The sequence below is a fragment of the Penicillium antarcticum genome (genome assembly GCF_028974205.1).
Source record: "Penicillium antarcticum strain IBT 31339 chromosome Unknown utg000009l_segment0_segment0, whole genome shotgun sequence".
Taxonomy (NCBI): Eukaryota; Fungi; Ascomycota; class Eurotiomycetes; order Eurotiales; family Aspergillaceae; genus Penicillium; species Penicillium antarcticum.
In genome coordinates, this window is record NW_026695307.1 from 1,080,642 (window position 1) to 1,097,863 (window position 17,222).

The 17,222-nt window shown below is 48.9% G+C and overlaps 2 protein-coding genes across 2 annotated transcripts; one reads left to right on the forward strand and one right to left on the reverse strand.

Moving 5' to 3' along the window:
- Positions 1 to 1,202: 1,202 nt before the first annotated feature.
- On the reverse strand, positions 1,203 to 8,276 carry N7508_008768 (putative sensor histidine kinase/response regulator; the record flags this gene model as incomplete). The annotated part of the gene is made up of 2 exons (XM_058466831.1): positions 1,203 to 5,265; positions 5,314 to 8,276. 2 exons carry the CDS (start codon positions 8,274 to 8,276, stop codon positions 1,203 to 1,205), a joined length of 7,026 nt encoding a protein of 2,341 aa, XP_058314677.1.
- A 1,879-nt stretch (positions 8,277 to 10,155) lies between these two features.
- Positions 10,156 to 15,854, forward strand: pkhB (putative sensor histidine kinase/response regulator; the record flags this gene model as incomplete). The annotated part of the gene is made up of 3 exons (XM_058466832.1): positions 10,156 to 15,330; positions 15,388 to 15,501; positions 15,558 to 15,854. 3 exons carry the CDS (start codon positions 10,156 to 10,158, stop codon positions 15,852 to 15,854), a joined length of 5,586 nt encoding a protein of 1,861 aa, XP_058314678.1.
- Between the last annotated feature and the right edge of the window lie 1,368 nt (positions 15,855 to 17,222).

A 17,222-nucleotide genomic window follows, 5' to 3' on the forward strand; every position in this document is an offset into this window, starting at 1 on the left:
AAGTCACACCTCTTGTATACTCGGGTGAGGCAATGGATGTATTTCAGCGCAAGATGGCAAGAGCAATAGATGAGCTCAGGAGTGGCATCATTGGTATGATGCTGTGACACGTTGGATCAAACTGTGAAATGTGCTGATCAGTTCAGGGCCAATCGTAAGCTGTGCTTGATTCTCGAATTCCGACGAGGTCCGGGGTTTCTCTCATGCAGGTCGGATGATAGTTTGGCTGGGGCTTTTATACTCCTTTTGATCCCTTGTGTAGTAAAATTTCTCTTATTTTTCAATAGAATGTTGTCATTCAGAGATATCAACTAGTGGAGGCCTTCAACACAATTTGCGTCGGTCAACATTTCAGCCCTCGAGTCATTAATTCTATGCAAATAGGCCTGGAAGACCGGGTCTAACAAAAGCACATACTGTTGGCTTGCTTTGGGATAAAAAGCTTCGTATCTGTAACTTCGCTTTATAGTATACCAGGCTCCTGTCATAGATTAATTCAAATTCTATCATCTCAATAGGCAATAGGCTGCCCCCGCCGCTGATACTGACCAAATGTCCTTGCACACGCAGCCTCGTGCAGCCTCAACAGCAAAGTCTTAGCCTGCTCAAACAACTAGTCCGGTTCAACCAATAGATCTCTAGCTATAACTCCGCTGTATTGCGCCGTCATATCTTCACTTGCGCTGATGCCTAATACAACAGCTAAGAGACACATCACCCCAACCGAGAGAAAGCCACCTGATTGGATCGTGATCAAGTCAGGCCCTGATTGAAGGATTCAGCTCATGGCCGATGATGACAATGCAAATAATGGAATACCAAGCCCTTTTGAACAAATCATAAATTAAGTCTAGCATTTGTCCGCAATTACTGGTCAAGTTCCCATGCCATTTCTCGACTGGCCTCTCAACATAGTACACATATAAACAACGAAGTTAGAAAAAGAAAATTGGATAACAGAACACTATAGACAACCGAGTCCCAAGGAAAAGATACACGATTCAATCATGACTATCAAAGGAAGAAAATAATGATAAAAAAGTAAATAAACAAAAAGCAAATTCATGATTCCAATGACAAAATCCCATAGCACAAAAATCAAAATGGGAATGAGAATCACAAGAAGAAAAAAAAAATGATCGACCCCAATGACGCCTGATTTCTATCTCTCCAAGTCGGGGTATAAATAATAATGCGTAGACTCATTTCCTCGGCAGGGACTGCATAGGGAAAGATCTCGACTCGTCAGATGCGGAAGAGGAGTAGCTAGTAGGTGTACCAGCACCAGCATCCATGCTGGCTCGGGATCGTTTTTCTCGAATGGCGAGGCGAGATTTGGGGTAGGATGGCACGGGAGCGAGGTATTTGTCCAGGAGTTCACTCAGAATGGGCGAGCGGACTGGTTTCGGGAGGTAGTTGTTCATGCCAGCATCGAGACATTTCTCGCGATCGCCCTCGATGGCACTTGCGGTCATGGCGATGACAAGTACTTCGTTCACGTTTGGATCAGGGTCACGGCGTAACTCGCGGGTGGCGTTGTATCCGTCAAGAGTGGGCATCATCACATCCATCAGGACTACGTGGAATGGATTGCCCTCTTTTGATTTCGCACGAAGTGCGTCGACGGCTTGTTTGCCGTCGCTGTATGCCTCGCACTGGAGGCCGAGACTGGTGACGAATTTGACTGCGATCTTTTGGTTGATTGGGTTGTCCTCGGCGATGCACACCCGAATCTGGTCTCGGGGGATTTGAGTAAGGTCGCGGGCTGATGACTTGGGTGATTCCTTGCTTTCTGTATGGCTAAGATCCTGGGACCATGCGGTCTTGACGGTCGTTTTCTTGGGAGCTTTGTTGAAGACCAGGTGAAAGGTCACTGTAGTTCCCACGCCTGAAGTGGACTCAAGCCAGATAGCTCCACCGAGAACATCTTCAATGATGGCCTTGCAAATAGACAATCCCAATCCACTGCCACCATACGATCTCTCCGTGGACGCATCAGCCTGTGAGAATGGTCGGAAGAGTCGCGCCTTTTGTTCATCTGGAATACCGATACCAGTGTCCGCGACTGAACATTCAAGACGAACGCGACCCTTGCCTTCACGGGCAACCCTAGCTTTGACAGTTACCGAGCCATTAGGCGTGAATTTGTAACTGTTGCTAAGCAGATTCATGAAAATCTGATGCAAGCGAACGGGATCACCAAGAACCACAAGGTCTGGCGGAACTTTGTCGAGATTTTCGATTGTTTCTAAGCCTCGGTCACGATGCGTGTACCGCAAAGCCCGAACAACCTCTGAAATAGTTTCCTTCAAGTTAAGAGGAACAGTAGAGATCTTCATCTTTCCGGCTTCCAGTTTGGAGAAGTCTAGAATGTCGTTGATAAGAGTGAGCAAAGTATCAGCGCACACGCGAATCGATTCAACATATTCATCTTGCTCTTTGTCCAAATAGGTGCCCTTCAGAAGTTCCGATAGACCAATTACACCGTTCATGGGTGTGCGCAGATCATGAGAAATATTGGCCAGGAAGATCGATTTGGCTCTGGCTGCGTCTTCCTTGAGTTTAACGTTGTGCTTGGCTTCAGCCTCGGCAATCTTCGCTTTTTGCTCTGCCTCACGCGCGAGTGCGAGTGCACGCTTTTGAGACTCAATCATGGAAGCATTCTTGGCACTGACCTTGCGAATCTCACGGAAGAGCAACGCATTCGACAAGGAAATTCCCATTTGATTGCAAAGTAAATGCAAGACGACGACATTTCGTTGAGTGAACCAGTTCGGCTTGCCTTCTAAGTGGATGACACCGAGTAGGTGGTCGCCCTGAACGACTGGCAAGGCAATAACAGAGCGACCCTGGGGAAAATTCGCCAGGTAAGAGTCGCTCACGTTGGAGAACCGTTCGTCTTCGAGCACGTTGTGAACAAGGACTTCTTCCTTTGTACGCATGACATACTGTGAGATCTGCAGAGCCATTCGATCATCCATTTCAGGGAATGGAAGACCCTCTGGGTATGATCTTTGACCCTTTTCAGCATCGCCGGCAGCAGCAATGGCGAACCCGTGCTCATCGAACTCGGTAGCAATAGTTGCGAAGTCAGAGCCATTGCATGATTCAAGAATGACCTCAAGCATTTTCGTAAAGAGCTTGTCGATTTGAAGCTCAGACGACATGACTTGGCTGGACTCGAGAATGCTGGACAGATCAATGATATCCAGTCCGACGCTCGATATGTCAAGAGTTTGATTCTCAACGCCACTCTTTTCAATCCAATGTTGTCTCCGCTCTTCGTCTTCCAACTGCTGAGGGAGAAGAATCTCTTCTTGGACAACTTCACGGCTAATCTCAAGAAGCGAGTCGACAGTTTGACAGCCAATGTCTACTGTCTTCGCTGAAGTAGCTGTCTTGAGCAACCATTCGTGCTTCTCAGCAAGTTGCGTTGCCTTGCCACCAGCGCTGATAGAACTCCATGCAGCTATGGCTTCCTGTATTACAGCGCGAGCAGCCCGCTTTGCTCCACGCCTGACCAAGAACTCACCTTGCAGCTCGAGTGCCAAGGCCTCTTCAAAAGGCCACCCATGGATCTGGCAGTGGTCAATCGCAGCCTCATAGTTCTGAATGCAAGCACTGTGATCATTGCGGACCTCAGAAAGCAAGGCCTCTAAGATCATAGACCACATGCCGTAGTTTGCTTCCGAGGCACCTCGAGCAAAGTCAATCTCAGCTTTGTATCCTAGCATCGTATCCATCTTTCCATCGAGATAGCCCCGCTCAGGGTAGTCGTTGTGAAGCGTGAGCAGTGACGCGGCTAGATAGAAATGAATTACGTAGGCAACACGAGTCGACCAGAGCCTGTGTCTTGTCACCAATAATTGAGTGCCTACTTCAATTGCTCTGATATGATGGCCGTAGATGTATAATGGGATCATTGCAAGGCCCCAGTAAATATCACGAGGTCTGTCGGCGTTACTCGAGCTAACGTCCAGATGGGTCATATATTCGTTTGTACTGTGGTTGACATCGGACATGATACCCTCAGCAAACCGGAATTCGGTCTTGCCTTGGAGAGCGCGTGCAACTTGCTGCACTGCAAGAAGACTAGCTCCGCCACGGGTGTCTTGTTGCCACATGGGGATTTCGTCGGGCGTCTCCGTGCAGAAAGCTTCCAACTGAGCCATGTCTTGGCCCAGGTATAGACGTGCCATAGCCATTGATGAAATACTGATTAGTGTCAGGTACGGATCGCCCATTGTGAATGAGGCTTCGAGCGATGCTTCGAGAGCTGGTAAAGTCGATGCCATGGGAACACGCAGATGACTGACGTAGAGATTATGAACAATCGATCCTCGGCTCTGGGTCCACAATTCAGGGCAGCGCTCAAGGAGTTCTAAAGACCAATCGCTCAGCTTTGCGCCAAATTCGAGATCCTTGAAGCGACTCATGGAGATCATCGCAAGATGGGAACATCCGATTGCTATTTGGGTAAAACCGCCCTTGAACATGTGGATGTTCATCACTTCAATTGCCATGCGGTAGAAGGTCAACGCATCATCCCAGTAGGTTACTGTCATTGCCTCCGCCATGACTGCGCCGATGGTTTGAACGGTAGGGTCTTTGCTCAGCGGTTGTTGAACAATACGATCCAGATCGATTGTGTCAATGTGCGCCTTAAGTTTGAGATAGGCCGCATCGCACTCGGCAAAAGTCGAAGGTTGGCGAAGATGAACACCAAGCTCATCAAGACAGGTGAGAAGAGATTCCATCGAGCGGTGGTGATCGCCTAACTGCGCGAAGATCTTGGCTTGGATGATCCAGGCTCTTGACTTGCTCACGGCATCCTTGCCATGGATGAAAACCTCCTGGATCAACTGAAGCGCCTCATCATTCTGGCCTTGAGACCAAGACATTTCGGCAGTCGCAATGAAAAGCCGCATAGTTTCGTCATAATAGACATCGGGTTTGCGATCATTCCATAAGTCATCCTGGAGTAGAGCGATGCAATGACGGAAATACCAAAGCGCGGAAAGCCGCGCGCCTGATTGAGCAGCGGTTTGCCCAGCATCCCAGAGGATTTTTCGATATTCAAGTCGTCTAGAAACACGGGACTTGATAGTGCGCGATGCCAGCGCCACGTGATGAGCCATAGAATAACGGCTGCGGTGATCATGATAATATTTCATCAATGCCTGAGAGACGATGAAATGCATCTTTTCTATGTTGCGGCTCTCGTTTAAAGAGAGGGCAGCTTGCACAAGCCGTTCGTTGCCAAATCTCAGAAATAGTTAGACTTTGTGAGCTCAAAATAATCAATCCACATACCTGAATTCATCATCTGTCTTTCCAGCATTCAACAGATTGGCCTGTACCAAGAACTGCAAGCCAACAACTATGTCACCTTGTGATTGCCGGATGAGTGTGACATTTTGTGGGCATGTGAGATCCACGTCTTCATCGCCTTCTGTTGAATAAAGGAATTCACTTGTCAAAAGTTTTTGCACCAACGAAAATGAGAATGGGCTCCCAAGCAGGGCACCCCAGACCATGATTGAGCGAGAAGCTAGTGGGATTTCCTCAAGGCGCTTGTTAAGGAACCCAAGTCCAAGCCCTTCTCCGTAAACAGGAGCCACGAACTCTGTAAATATTCGATCCAAGTCAAACAACCATTTTGAGTCCTTCCAGGAATACCAAATGCAGTTTTTGCTGTAACAAGTCTCAAGCATGACACGGACATAGAAAGGGTTTCCTCGGCTTTTTTCCTGAATGACAGCACAAAGAGGTGTCAACGTCGGGTTGGGCTGCTGGTGCATTGTTGCAGCCACGATTTCCATGACATGCTCCTCCGCAAGAGGCTCGAGGGCGATGGGTGTGATTGTCGGCATATCTGTCTCGAATAGAGCCCGGACTTGATCCGAGGCAATCTCATCTTTCCGACTCGATAGTATAAGCACGCAAGGAAGCTTCGCTTTGATGATTTTCAGGACCAAGTCCAAGGTTTCGTCATCGGCGTGCTCAAGATCATCTAGACACACAGTGATCAGTTTGAACTGACACAGCGTCCTGAGAATTTCGAGGAAAGTCTCCATGAGTCTCATATTCTTGGAAGCAGCATTAGACAAGAAGAAATCGAGAGAAGTCTGGCCTTGATCCAAACCCGGAATGTTGACGCGCTTTGATGGCTCGCTCTTTGGTATATCGAATGTGGGCTTGGCATCGGTTGGTCTGTATTTTGCACCCGGGGACATCAGCTGTTCAGGGAGATCCAAAACTCTATGGAGAGTTGGCCACATTGGTCGCAATGCCATTCGAACGCTGTTATGATAGTTCGTTGTAACATCTCGTTCGGAGAATGTTTGCCGTAGCAAGCTTGCTAGAAGCTTTGCGAATGGTTCGAATGGAACTCGTTTCGCTCGGTCTAGACGGGTGATGGCTATGCAGCCAAGTTTTCGGACCGTGGGCTGTATCCGGTTCAGGAGATCTGTTTTTCCGATACCAGCGGCTCCGCTGATCGTGATCACTTCGCAACGCCCGCTGCGACGGCTATACCCTCCGGACCGTTTAGACAAGGAATTATACGAATCCGTTGTGCTCACAGCATGCTGACTTGGAGGTGGTTGACTGCTGTGGCCGGTAGAAAGATCTGTGTTGTAAGAAGATCGAGAATGTGAGGGGCTTTTCATCCGACTCGATTCTGACTTTGGGGTTTGCGTATCGTCGGCTGGGCTCATGGAATTTCCATACGTTGGTGTTTGAGATGACGTGTCGCTGGTCGGTGCTGCATCCTGGGGATTCACAGGTGAGAGGTGAAAGCTGGTGGCATTGGAGACCGATCTTGGAGGCAAATGGAAGGACCCGGAATCACTGGAGACGGAAGCTAGCTCAAAGCTTTCGACACGGCTATCAGAAACCGAAGAGGATGAGTTGAGGGCATGCATTGTGCCGGGGCTTTGGGCCCCGGCTTTGGCTAAAGCCACTTCCTGGCGCTTCTGAACCTTTTCGATGATGCCAATAATCCGGTCGTATTCTTCCTGTCGTCCGAACATCTGCGATGGAAGAGTGAAGAAGGAAGAAACATCTCCTTGCGCAACTTGGAACTTGCCCAAAGCTTCGCTGTCTCCATCGCCAAGCAGTTTCATAATAGTTGTCAGGTCCCTCTTCACCGAGGAGATCGTATTATAACGGTCATGAACCACCTTCTGTGTCATTTTCTGGATCACGGCGGAGAGCGCATCTGGGATGTCCATTCGTTTCCCAGAAACTGGTATCAATCTCTTGCCTAAGACGTTCTGCACAACTTCAACGGGGTCGGTTCCATCGAATGGCAATTTTCCGACCAACATCGACCAAAAGAAGAGACCCAACGCATATATATCAGTGCGGCTATCTGGTTCCGTGGGCATTCTTCCGGTCTGCTCTGGGGCAATAAATTGCAGCTTGTATTTGGCACCAAGCTCGCGCGATACGGAAGACCATCCTTCACTAAGAACGTTATCAAATGCCCTAGCACCGTTGCCTGTATTTGCAAGCTTGACTGATCCAGTGTCGGCACAGAAGTGGAAAGCATCTCCTCGAATTTCACCGTGAACTGTCTTCAGGCCATAATGCAAGATTTCCAAGCAATCACAAGCCCCGATTGCGAAGTCAAAAAATGCTTGCAAGGAAATTTGCTCGTTGGGAGTGGCGTTGTTGCCCTCACCTCTGGATCCGGCCACGAACGAGGCAGGGCCGAAAGTTACCAGATCCCGCAGCCTGTCATGACCTGGGGACTCAAATATCGCAACAAGGAGTGTCTTTGAATCGCCAGAGTCTGCCTGTAGTCTAACCAAGTCGATTGGTCTTATTGTGTGGTTGCAATCCGGATCAGACGATTGCACAATCGACCTGAGCATGTGAAATTCGCGTTCGAGTCGGACGATGTTGGTAGAAATTCGTGCGATAACGGGTATCCATATTTGTTCGTTTTCACCCCGGGAGAGTGAAATTTCACTGCTTGTTTCGCTAGCGCTTGGTCTCCGCAAAGCTCGAGCTGACGGCCGGGCATCTGTGCGAGGGGAGAAGCGGGTGAAGCTTGACGGTCCGGAGGAGGCAGGCCCGGAGGAGTTGGCTATAGGGGTTGAGAGGTCGGGCTCCAGGGCATGACGAAATCCTGAAATATGCCAGTGGTTGTACGTTGAGTGGAAGGGCTCAGTCGCCTGGTCCCAGGTATAGCCAGGCAACTGACCTAACCGTTCAAACAGTCGGGCCGGTGGAAGTGGCAGGTCTTCGCCGAAAAGAGTATCCTCCATCACTCAGTCTTTGTGGGGTTAGCCTGGCGTATGGCCATGGGCCTTTCTCTGGCAGGAGTATCGTGGGTCAAATTCAGTGGGGGCGCGGAGGATAGGATCACAGAAGATCGGACATGAGGGATGCAAGCGGCCACAAGAAAATGAACTATGCAAGCTTGGTCGCGTTGCCAGCTATTGATGAGATTTATCGCCTTTAGGCGTAGAAGGTCGTGGCATCCAACACTAGGATCTATGCTGAAACAATCTAGGGAACCTCAGAACGTTGGAGATAAAGATTTGCTGCCTGAGGTTGGGATTAGTCATCTCTCACAAGACCACCTGGACATCCTGCCTGCCTGCCTGTCTGCCTGCCTGTCTGCTACTGCTGCTGCGGCCCAGGTGGGCAGACAGAGACACCGGATCGGGGTGATTGGATTTACTAGACTGTACACAGTACAGTAGACACCTCTCTGGAATATGACTTACATCCATACTTAAGGCGGTTCTCTTCTACGTCATTGAAAAATGGGCTGCTTTTGTCTAAATATACTTTTCCGGCTCAAGTATGGGACTTATCCGCAACTTTCCCTTTAAGGGTTCTTATGAAAGACATGCGAGATTCTGGTATAGGCACCACCACAGAGTAGAGTACCGTGGGTCCCTTGGACTATATCAATTATCGGTAATAGTAGAGTCAATGTATCTAGAGTGGGGAAGGGGATTATAATGTTATAACTGGAATCGCTGACATGGACATTAAGGAACAGCACACTTATGGTTATTGTCAACGTTAACTTTAAATATTAGGTTGATAATGCAGGAGGCTCAATATATATTGTAAACGGAAGAAAGATGGAGTTATAAGGAGAGCCAGTCGGCACTATAGGAATGTTTATTATACCGGCTGACGACAGGGGGTCCTCAGCTGATGTAGATCGGATGACCGTCGGCGCTGACATGGCTTGTAATCCAATGTCCTCCAGACGGTATATGCAGTGGGTTTCTGCGCAAAAGGGGCGCCGACAGCCCATGCACCAATCATTACCAAATCGAGCCAACTTAGCGCCACAAGAGCCCCATTGACGTCGGCTGGTCGATCACCTCGTTCCCAAGGGGGTTGGTCTCTGCACAGCGTCACAATACATTTTGGGCTTTCTAGAATCTCCATTCCGAGTGAGTTAGAGGCTGATCAAGGGGGTCAATGGCCTTTTTCCCCTGGTCTAGACCGTAGGAAAGGGCCTCCTCGTTTCGCTCTGGCGCATCTATATCGATATATTAGGACAATACCAATAAGAGATCATGTGGCTTATGGAGGATGCTTGGACCAACCATACTGCAAGGTTCGCCTATTCAATCAAAATTCAGGCCAGCATAATCACCAGAGTACGTTCGTAAAAATAGAAGGATAGGAGGAGTTCGTGGCACCGGTACCGGGTATCGAGGATCCAAGGAATGAATCCAGGTACTTTAGGGCACGATGAAGGGGATTCCACCATATATATGCTCGAAGATAGATCATGGACGTTTAAGGATGGAATGGAACAAATCACTGCACCAAACACTCTATAGTTCACTAAATAACCAAAAACCCTTCGGAATTCGACAAGACAAAGTTTTTATTTCGCAAGGAGGCTCTACGTCATAACCCCCCCCCCCAGAGCCGGTGCATCACTGCTAGTCCACTTTTCCTTCCCTTCATCCACTCAAGCAATGGGGCCTGTTTCTAACAGTTCAACACATTTCCTCTTTGCTTATCTTTAGGATTCTCGATTTTTGAATTCTAAATCCATCCGGCTCTCACCTTCTTCCTTGGCGCTTTTCCAACCTTTACCGATGGTCATGACATAACCTCACCCTCCCTGTGCCCCAGCCTTCCCACAAGTTTTTCCTGCCGGTGAGAATGGGGGACGTCCATAGTAGGAGGAGTCCTTCATTTCCTTCGCCCACCGAGACCCTATCGTCAACCGTATCTCAAACACATATGCAGCCTCTCCGATCGCCCGGCTACCGCCCCTCACATAGTCACCAGTCCCAGAAGTTGGCAGATGAACTTGCAGATAGGGTGGACGCCCTGGAAAAGGGATCGGTCCAAGTACCTCGTTTATCGCGTGGCGACTCCTCGGAACATAATATTGGTCTGACGCCGATCACTGAAGACCCGCGATCGGAACGTGAGCGACAAGAAGAGCAAGGACGGAGCTCACACACTCTGAAGGAGTTACGAAGGCAGATGGAAGAGCTGCTCGTATATCAGCAAATGCAGCAAACTCAGCCTCCAGTTTCGTCTCAGACTCAACCCGGTCCCACCCTCTCGAACGATACCCCAAGAAAGAGAAGATTGTCCAACACCTCCGTGGAGGTTCCAGTCACCATCGTGCACCCATCCACAGGCTCGACAGACTCGGCCGGAACAATCAAAGGCGTCGATACTGAAATGCCATCTCCTGAGCACCCACAACCGACACCGTCATACCCCTTTCCACGAATGCAGCAACGAGCTGCCAAGATGGGGCTTGAGCCGGCAGGGCGCGTGGGACAATTCAAATTGAAACTTCCATCTGAGAAGTCCCCGTCCACGGCGGAATTTCAGTCTAAGAATGACCCTTCAACGAATCAAGCAGACCCCAGGCCCGATTTTCTACCCGATCAACATAAAAGTGTTGTCGATGACCCCAATTTTGCCAGCCCCAATCTATATGATCTGACACTACAGATGAACTCCCAATCAGGACTCGAGTCATGGTGGTCCAATCTGATCGATATTCTACAAACTCATTACGGCGCCGATCGTGCATCGCTTGCCGTTCCTGGAGATGTCACTGATCTAGAGAACGTACCATGGGGTCAAAAAGCAGTCTTCAATGGCGGCATCGATACCTCCTTAGATGACCCCCAAATGCGCGAAAAGCCACTGTCCTCCGAACACGCGGAAACAACCGCCACACCACGCAAGAACCAACAAGCCGCCCCGAAGAAACCTGAGGAGGGACTACAAAGGAAAGTTTCGATCACGCGGCCGTCCCTAGCATCGCGCCATTCTTTCGCAGGTTTCGACAAGAACAAGGAGAAAGCCGCCAACCTAGATCAATCCCAACCTTCCAAGACAAACACCAAGTCTGCAAAAAAGCACGTCCAAATTGCTGGCCAACAAGAAGAGCTTGCAGACGCTACCATCAACTCCCTCCTCGGTGGCTTACGACAGGCTGTGTTCCCGATACCCCGAGCATTAGAAGTGGAATCAGATCCTCTCATCAAGCGCACAGGCGTGCCCAGATTATTTGGGCGGACCCGCCCTGCAGTTTTGACTCGCCAATATTCAGAAGACTCTGCAGGTTTCTCGTATCCTTGGCACGAACCTGCTAAAAGCCCGAGCGAAACCGTTCAAATCACGCCCATTGTCGATGGCCCCGAACCGAGCTTGAATCATGACACAAATCCGGTCCCATTGCCTTCGAGCTTAGGTCCCATTAGGCTGAGGCATTACGACGAATACGAGCAAATCCCTCAATCTCCGTGGTCTCAGTCTCCTGCTCCGTCGCCTGCACCTCGCACGCACGCGGACCAGAACCCTTTCTTTACAAACCATTCCGTTGATGAAGGCGCTTTCGCCAAGAACCCCCCTTCGCATGATTATTCCAATAATCTCCCTCTGGAAGCCATTGGAATTGATGAATCCAGAACCATTATTCACATTCCTCTTCTACACGGCGGTCACTTCAACCAGAACTCCTCGTCGACATTGCGATTTCCTGTTGCCATTGTATCAATACTGTCTACGATCGTGCCCTATCCGCCAAATCTTAGGCAATCACTCGCGTTTTTGATGCCCCATTTGACAAACTCTTTCTGCTTGGCTCAACGAGTCAGCCAGCTTGAAAAGCAGTTGTCATCAAAAGTGGAGACTCCACGCTATGGTAACCTTCTAGGTCTCGGGGGAACATTCTCAGATGCAAGCAGCGAGCTGGAACTTGTTGCGGGGTTGAGTGGTCATGTCAATTACTCTGTTGGTGAAAACCACCACATGTCTGCACGTACTAGCATCACCAGCCCCAGCGACCGTTCATCTGCGAAATTCAGTCCCGCTGTATCTGGATTTGGGACACCAGGATTTGAATTAGGACATGGATATGGATCCACAACTCATTCTCCAAGATTGACATCACGTTCTAGCGGAGAAGGTGCTGATGGGTACTTCAATGTTCCACCGCAGAAAAGCATCCGAGAGAATGTTCCACAAACCAGACCTCGGCTTCCTAAGTCAAAAACCAACATTATATCTTCGACGCCAGCTTCTCCCGGGAAAATGGTTGGCAAAGTGACCACTTGCGATGATACGAATCTACAAGACCCGAGTGTGATAGTCGGATCTCCGTTGCAGGAATCCAGACCCCACTTTCCTACTCTTTCTCCAACTCAACAGTCATCACGTCAAGCATCTACAAATTCGCTGTATGCTCAGTTACAGCGAGAGATCTCACGCCCAGTGCCCGACACAATCGCCCATTTAATGCTGAACTCAATACCATTGCATTTGTTCCTGGCCAAGCCTCAGAGCGGTGAGGTAATATGGACTAATAGCAAGTTTGATGCATACAGACGAAGCCAGCCACAGGAGCACACATTGCGTGACCCGTGGCAAAATATCCACAGCAGCGAACGCGAGCATGTCGATAGCGAATGGGCCAATGCTTTACGGACGGGTGCGCAGTTCACTGAAAGGGTTCGGGTCAGAAGATACAATGACGAATCAGCGTACCGTTGGTTCATTTTCCGGGCAAACCCACTGATCTCATCAGCAACAGGAGAATTGCTATATTGGATCGGCTCATTCCTTGACATCCATGAGCAACATATTGCTGAACTTGAAGCAACTCAGGAAAGAGAGAAGTTTGCTATCGACGCAAAGTATCGAGCATTCTCCAATTCAATCCCACAAGTCGTTTTCGAGGCAACAGAAAATCGTGGGTTGATCTTCGTAAATGAGCAGTGGAATTTGTACACGGGTCAAACCCTCGAGGAAGCACATGATCTTGGATTCGCGAAACACGTGCATCCCGATGACCTTGAAAAGTGTGGAGGATTATCTCTCAACAAAGCGGCCCGCCATGCAGACTCAGACGACGTTGACCCATCATCATCCATCATCGGAGTCGGATCAGCTCTTGATGAATTGGTGAGACGCGGAGTGGCTTCTTTGCAAAAAGACGAGAATGGTCGAGTGTTCTACTCTACTGAGATTCGTCTACGCTCCCGAGGTGGTGATTTCAGATGGCATTTGGTTCGCCTAGTACGTGTCAAAACTAGTAGTTTCGGAAGCGAGGAAGCCTCTTGGTACGGAACATGCACCGATATCAACGACCGCAAGAACCTTGAGAGAGAACTCAACAAGGCCATGCAACAGCTGAACAACCAAATGGAGTCAAAGACGAAGTTCTTCAGTAACATGTCTCATGAGATTCGAACACCACTTAATGGAATTTTGGGCACCATTCCTTTCATTCTTGATACACAGCTTGACAGTGACCAGAGACGAATGCTTGACACCATCCAAAACAGCTCCACCAATCTTCGCGAGTTGGTCGATAACATCCTCGACGTTTCGCGTGTTGAAGCTGGAAAAATGTCAATGGTCAAATCTTGGTTCCACGTCAGGTCAATGATCGAGGATGTGATTGACACCATCGCCTCCCGGGCGATTGATAAGGGCCTCGAGATCAATTATCTCATAGGCGCAGACGTGCCGTCTATGGTGATCGGAGATCGATTCCGAATTCGCCAAATCCTCATCAATCTTCTCGGAAACGCGGTCAAGTTCACTGCGCAAGGTGAAATTCACATTTCCTGTAACATGCATCGCGATGTAATTGCGGATGACAAGGACACCCAGGCATTCATGAATTTCGAGGTTGTAGATACCGGAAAAGGATTCAGCCCTCAGGATGCAGAACGACTTATGCAACGTTTCAGTCAGCTTGGAGAAAATGGCTCTCAGCAGCATGCAGGCAGTGGCCTTGGGCTATTCCTGTCAAAGCAGCTTGTTGAAATGCATGGCGGCAAGCTCACTCCTAGCAGCAAAGAGGGCCAGGGAGCAAAGTTCTCTTTTAATGTGAAGGTCGATGCTCCTCCGCCACCGTCGCCCTCGGAACAACCTAAATTGCTTCGCCATGGTTCGAGCGGTTCCAGAAGGCCAGCAAATTCCAGAACGACCTCTTATCAACAAGCGCCGCCTTTGCATCCTCAAAGCTCTGACTCGCCTTCTGGGCTCAGCTTGAAGAATCTCTATCCACCCTCAATAGCTTCTTCTGCTTTGCCGACCCCTGATATTGGCTCCGATCCTCTGCCGCCTCCTTTGGATCAGACCAACAAGGCCCTGTCGAACATGCCGGATACTGTCTCAAGTCGAGAAATTGAACCTGCCGTTACGAAGCCTGGTGCAAACTTATCAAATCCGCCAGCCCGTATAACATCGCCTTCGTCTCAAGCATCCGCATCTCCAAATGAAGCAGTGGGGCCTGTCGCAGTCCCATCCAACGGTCCATTCTCTATCGTGATTTTATGCTCGCTTGAGAATTCTCGCAAGGCCATAAAGCAGCACATCGAACAAGTTGTACCTGGCGAAATTCATTTTAACATCAAATCATTGCCTGATGTTGATGAGTGGAAAGATATGATACATCATGCTTCCGATCAGCAGCCTTGCACGCATTTGGTCTTGAATCTTCCAACTGATGATATTCTCGAAGTCATTCACATTGTCTCTACTTCACAGATGAACCCCGCACCGGTTGTGGTAATTATCTCAGATCTATACCAGAAACGCCAAATCAGCACGCGAGTCAAAGAGCTGGCCTCAACAGGGAAGCAGGTCTTCATTGTGCCAAAGCCTGTCAAACCCTCTGCGTTCTCAACCATTTTCGACCCCGAGAGCAAGCGTGAGCTGAGCAAGGATCGTAACCAAGACATGGCACGCGAAATCAACAACAACTTCAAGACCGTATCCAAGATGGTCAAAGAAGTTTTGGGCAACAAAGGTTATCGAGTCTTGCTTGTGGAAGACGACGAAACCAACCGCGATGTAAGTTTCTGCCTGACTTAAACGAACACGTGGGAACCAATACTAACGGATGCACAGGTTATGCTGAAATACTTGGATAAGATCAAACTCATGTCAGAAACGGCATCCAACGGAGAGGAGTGTACCAACATGGTGCTCTCCAAAGAACCCGGATACTATTCTCTCATCATTGTGAGTGTCCGCTCGCTATTTCCTCCCTCCTACCCACGCAGCTAACATGATTGCAGTGTGATATCCAAATGCCTATCAAGAACGGTTACGAGACCTGTAAAGATATTCGTGACTGGGAACAAAAGAATCATTATCCACAGATTCCAATCATGGCCCTTTCGGCCAACGCCATGACAGATCAAATTGAAGACGCTGCCCGTGCAGGCTTCAATGACTACGTCACCAAGCCGATCAAACACAACGAATTGGGCAAGATGATGATGGGACTTCTCGAACCCGGTCGACCTCTGATGCTTCTAAGGGACCGCCTCGGTCCAGAGCATCAGAAAGCCGCAGCTGCGGCTCGCCGTTAATACCATCTTCTCAGATGACCTTACCACCCACCCCCCTCAGGTTATCTGCGTCTTCAACCTTTGCTGCTCACCTCGCATATTTTGTTTTATTATTATTCTTGTTTTTTTAGCCTTCTTGCTCTCCGCTGGCTCTTTCATTCCGCTTTCTTACGATGGGCCATGGAGCGACTTTTTGGGATTCTTGGAATCGATCACTTGTACAGAGGAGCCACTAGAACCTTGCTGTGTCGGTTGGATTGCTTTTTTGGACGTTGCATGCTACATACGGATCTGCATTTGCTATTGAGCCTCGGACACTATTCCCCAGCATTTTCACAGGACCTGAGGGCACTTTCTCTACCTCAACCTTTTTTGGACTTCCTCATTTGAGATGTGGTGTCCCTCTGTTTGCCTTCCGGTCCTGTGCATCATGGCGTCAATTGTTTTTCGAGAACAAACAGTAGCAGAATTGGGGGGGGTTTTTTTTCATTGCGCTTTTTCTCTCCCTTTTTTTCTCTCTCTCTCTCTTGTGATACCAGACTATGAGCGCACGACATTTATATATTTTCTGGATCTGTATTTGTTAATAATTCAACCCTTTTTTTTTTTCATATCTATCTCTCCATCTCTTTCCATCCGCCTGGTGTTGGGTCTGCTGATTCGGAATTTGGATGGCACAGGAAAGAGTCCATCTTATTCATGGAATGTTAGCATCGTTTCCATATTGTAGAGAGAGAATTTCAATATACACATCAACAATATACTGTATAGTCTTGACATTTCCAAGCCGCCTGGATCTCAAGTATGAGAACCGGTTGATCCGCCCTAGATCTGACAGGTGCCAGGATCAATCCACAGTGGCACCGGCCATGGTAGGCTAAGGTCAAGCAGTAAACTTTAGACCAAAGGGGCTTGTAATTACAAGGGAAACCACCGTTAGGCGTCAGAGACATGCAAGGCGTAAACTATGAATCATCGGTACTTGAAGTCTACTCATGGGCGACCAGATAACCCGAAACCAATCGGAATGGGCGTTCCAAGAGACGAATCAGCCTCGCTCTGAAGCCACCAAATCTCTGTTCCGGCAAGGAAAAAAAAGTCGAGCCGTATATGAGAGTGAAGTATGTATCTTTGCCCCTGATATATGTAGAGATCTAGTGACAGAACCGAGGTTCAACCCGCAAGCAATGGTCATGTAAAGAGTACCAAGGCCAATAAACGAGTAGCTCGGAAGGGGAAAGCGAGTGAGTTGGCCATGGCCAGTCATGGCGCTGCATGTGGCGGTGAAGCAGTCAGTCCCCGCCTCAACCCCACTTGTGCGTTGGAAAAAAAATCATGGCCTTTTGCAAGTCGAATGTGTGTATTGTGTGAGGCTGAAATCAATGGGTA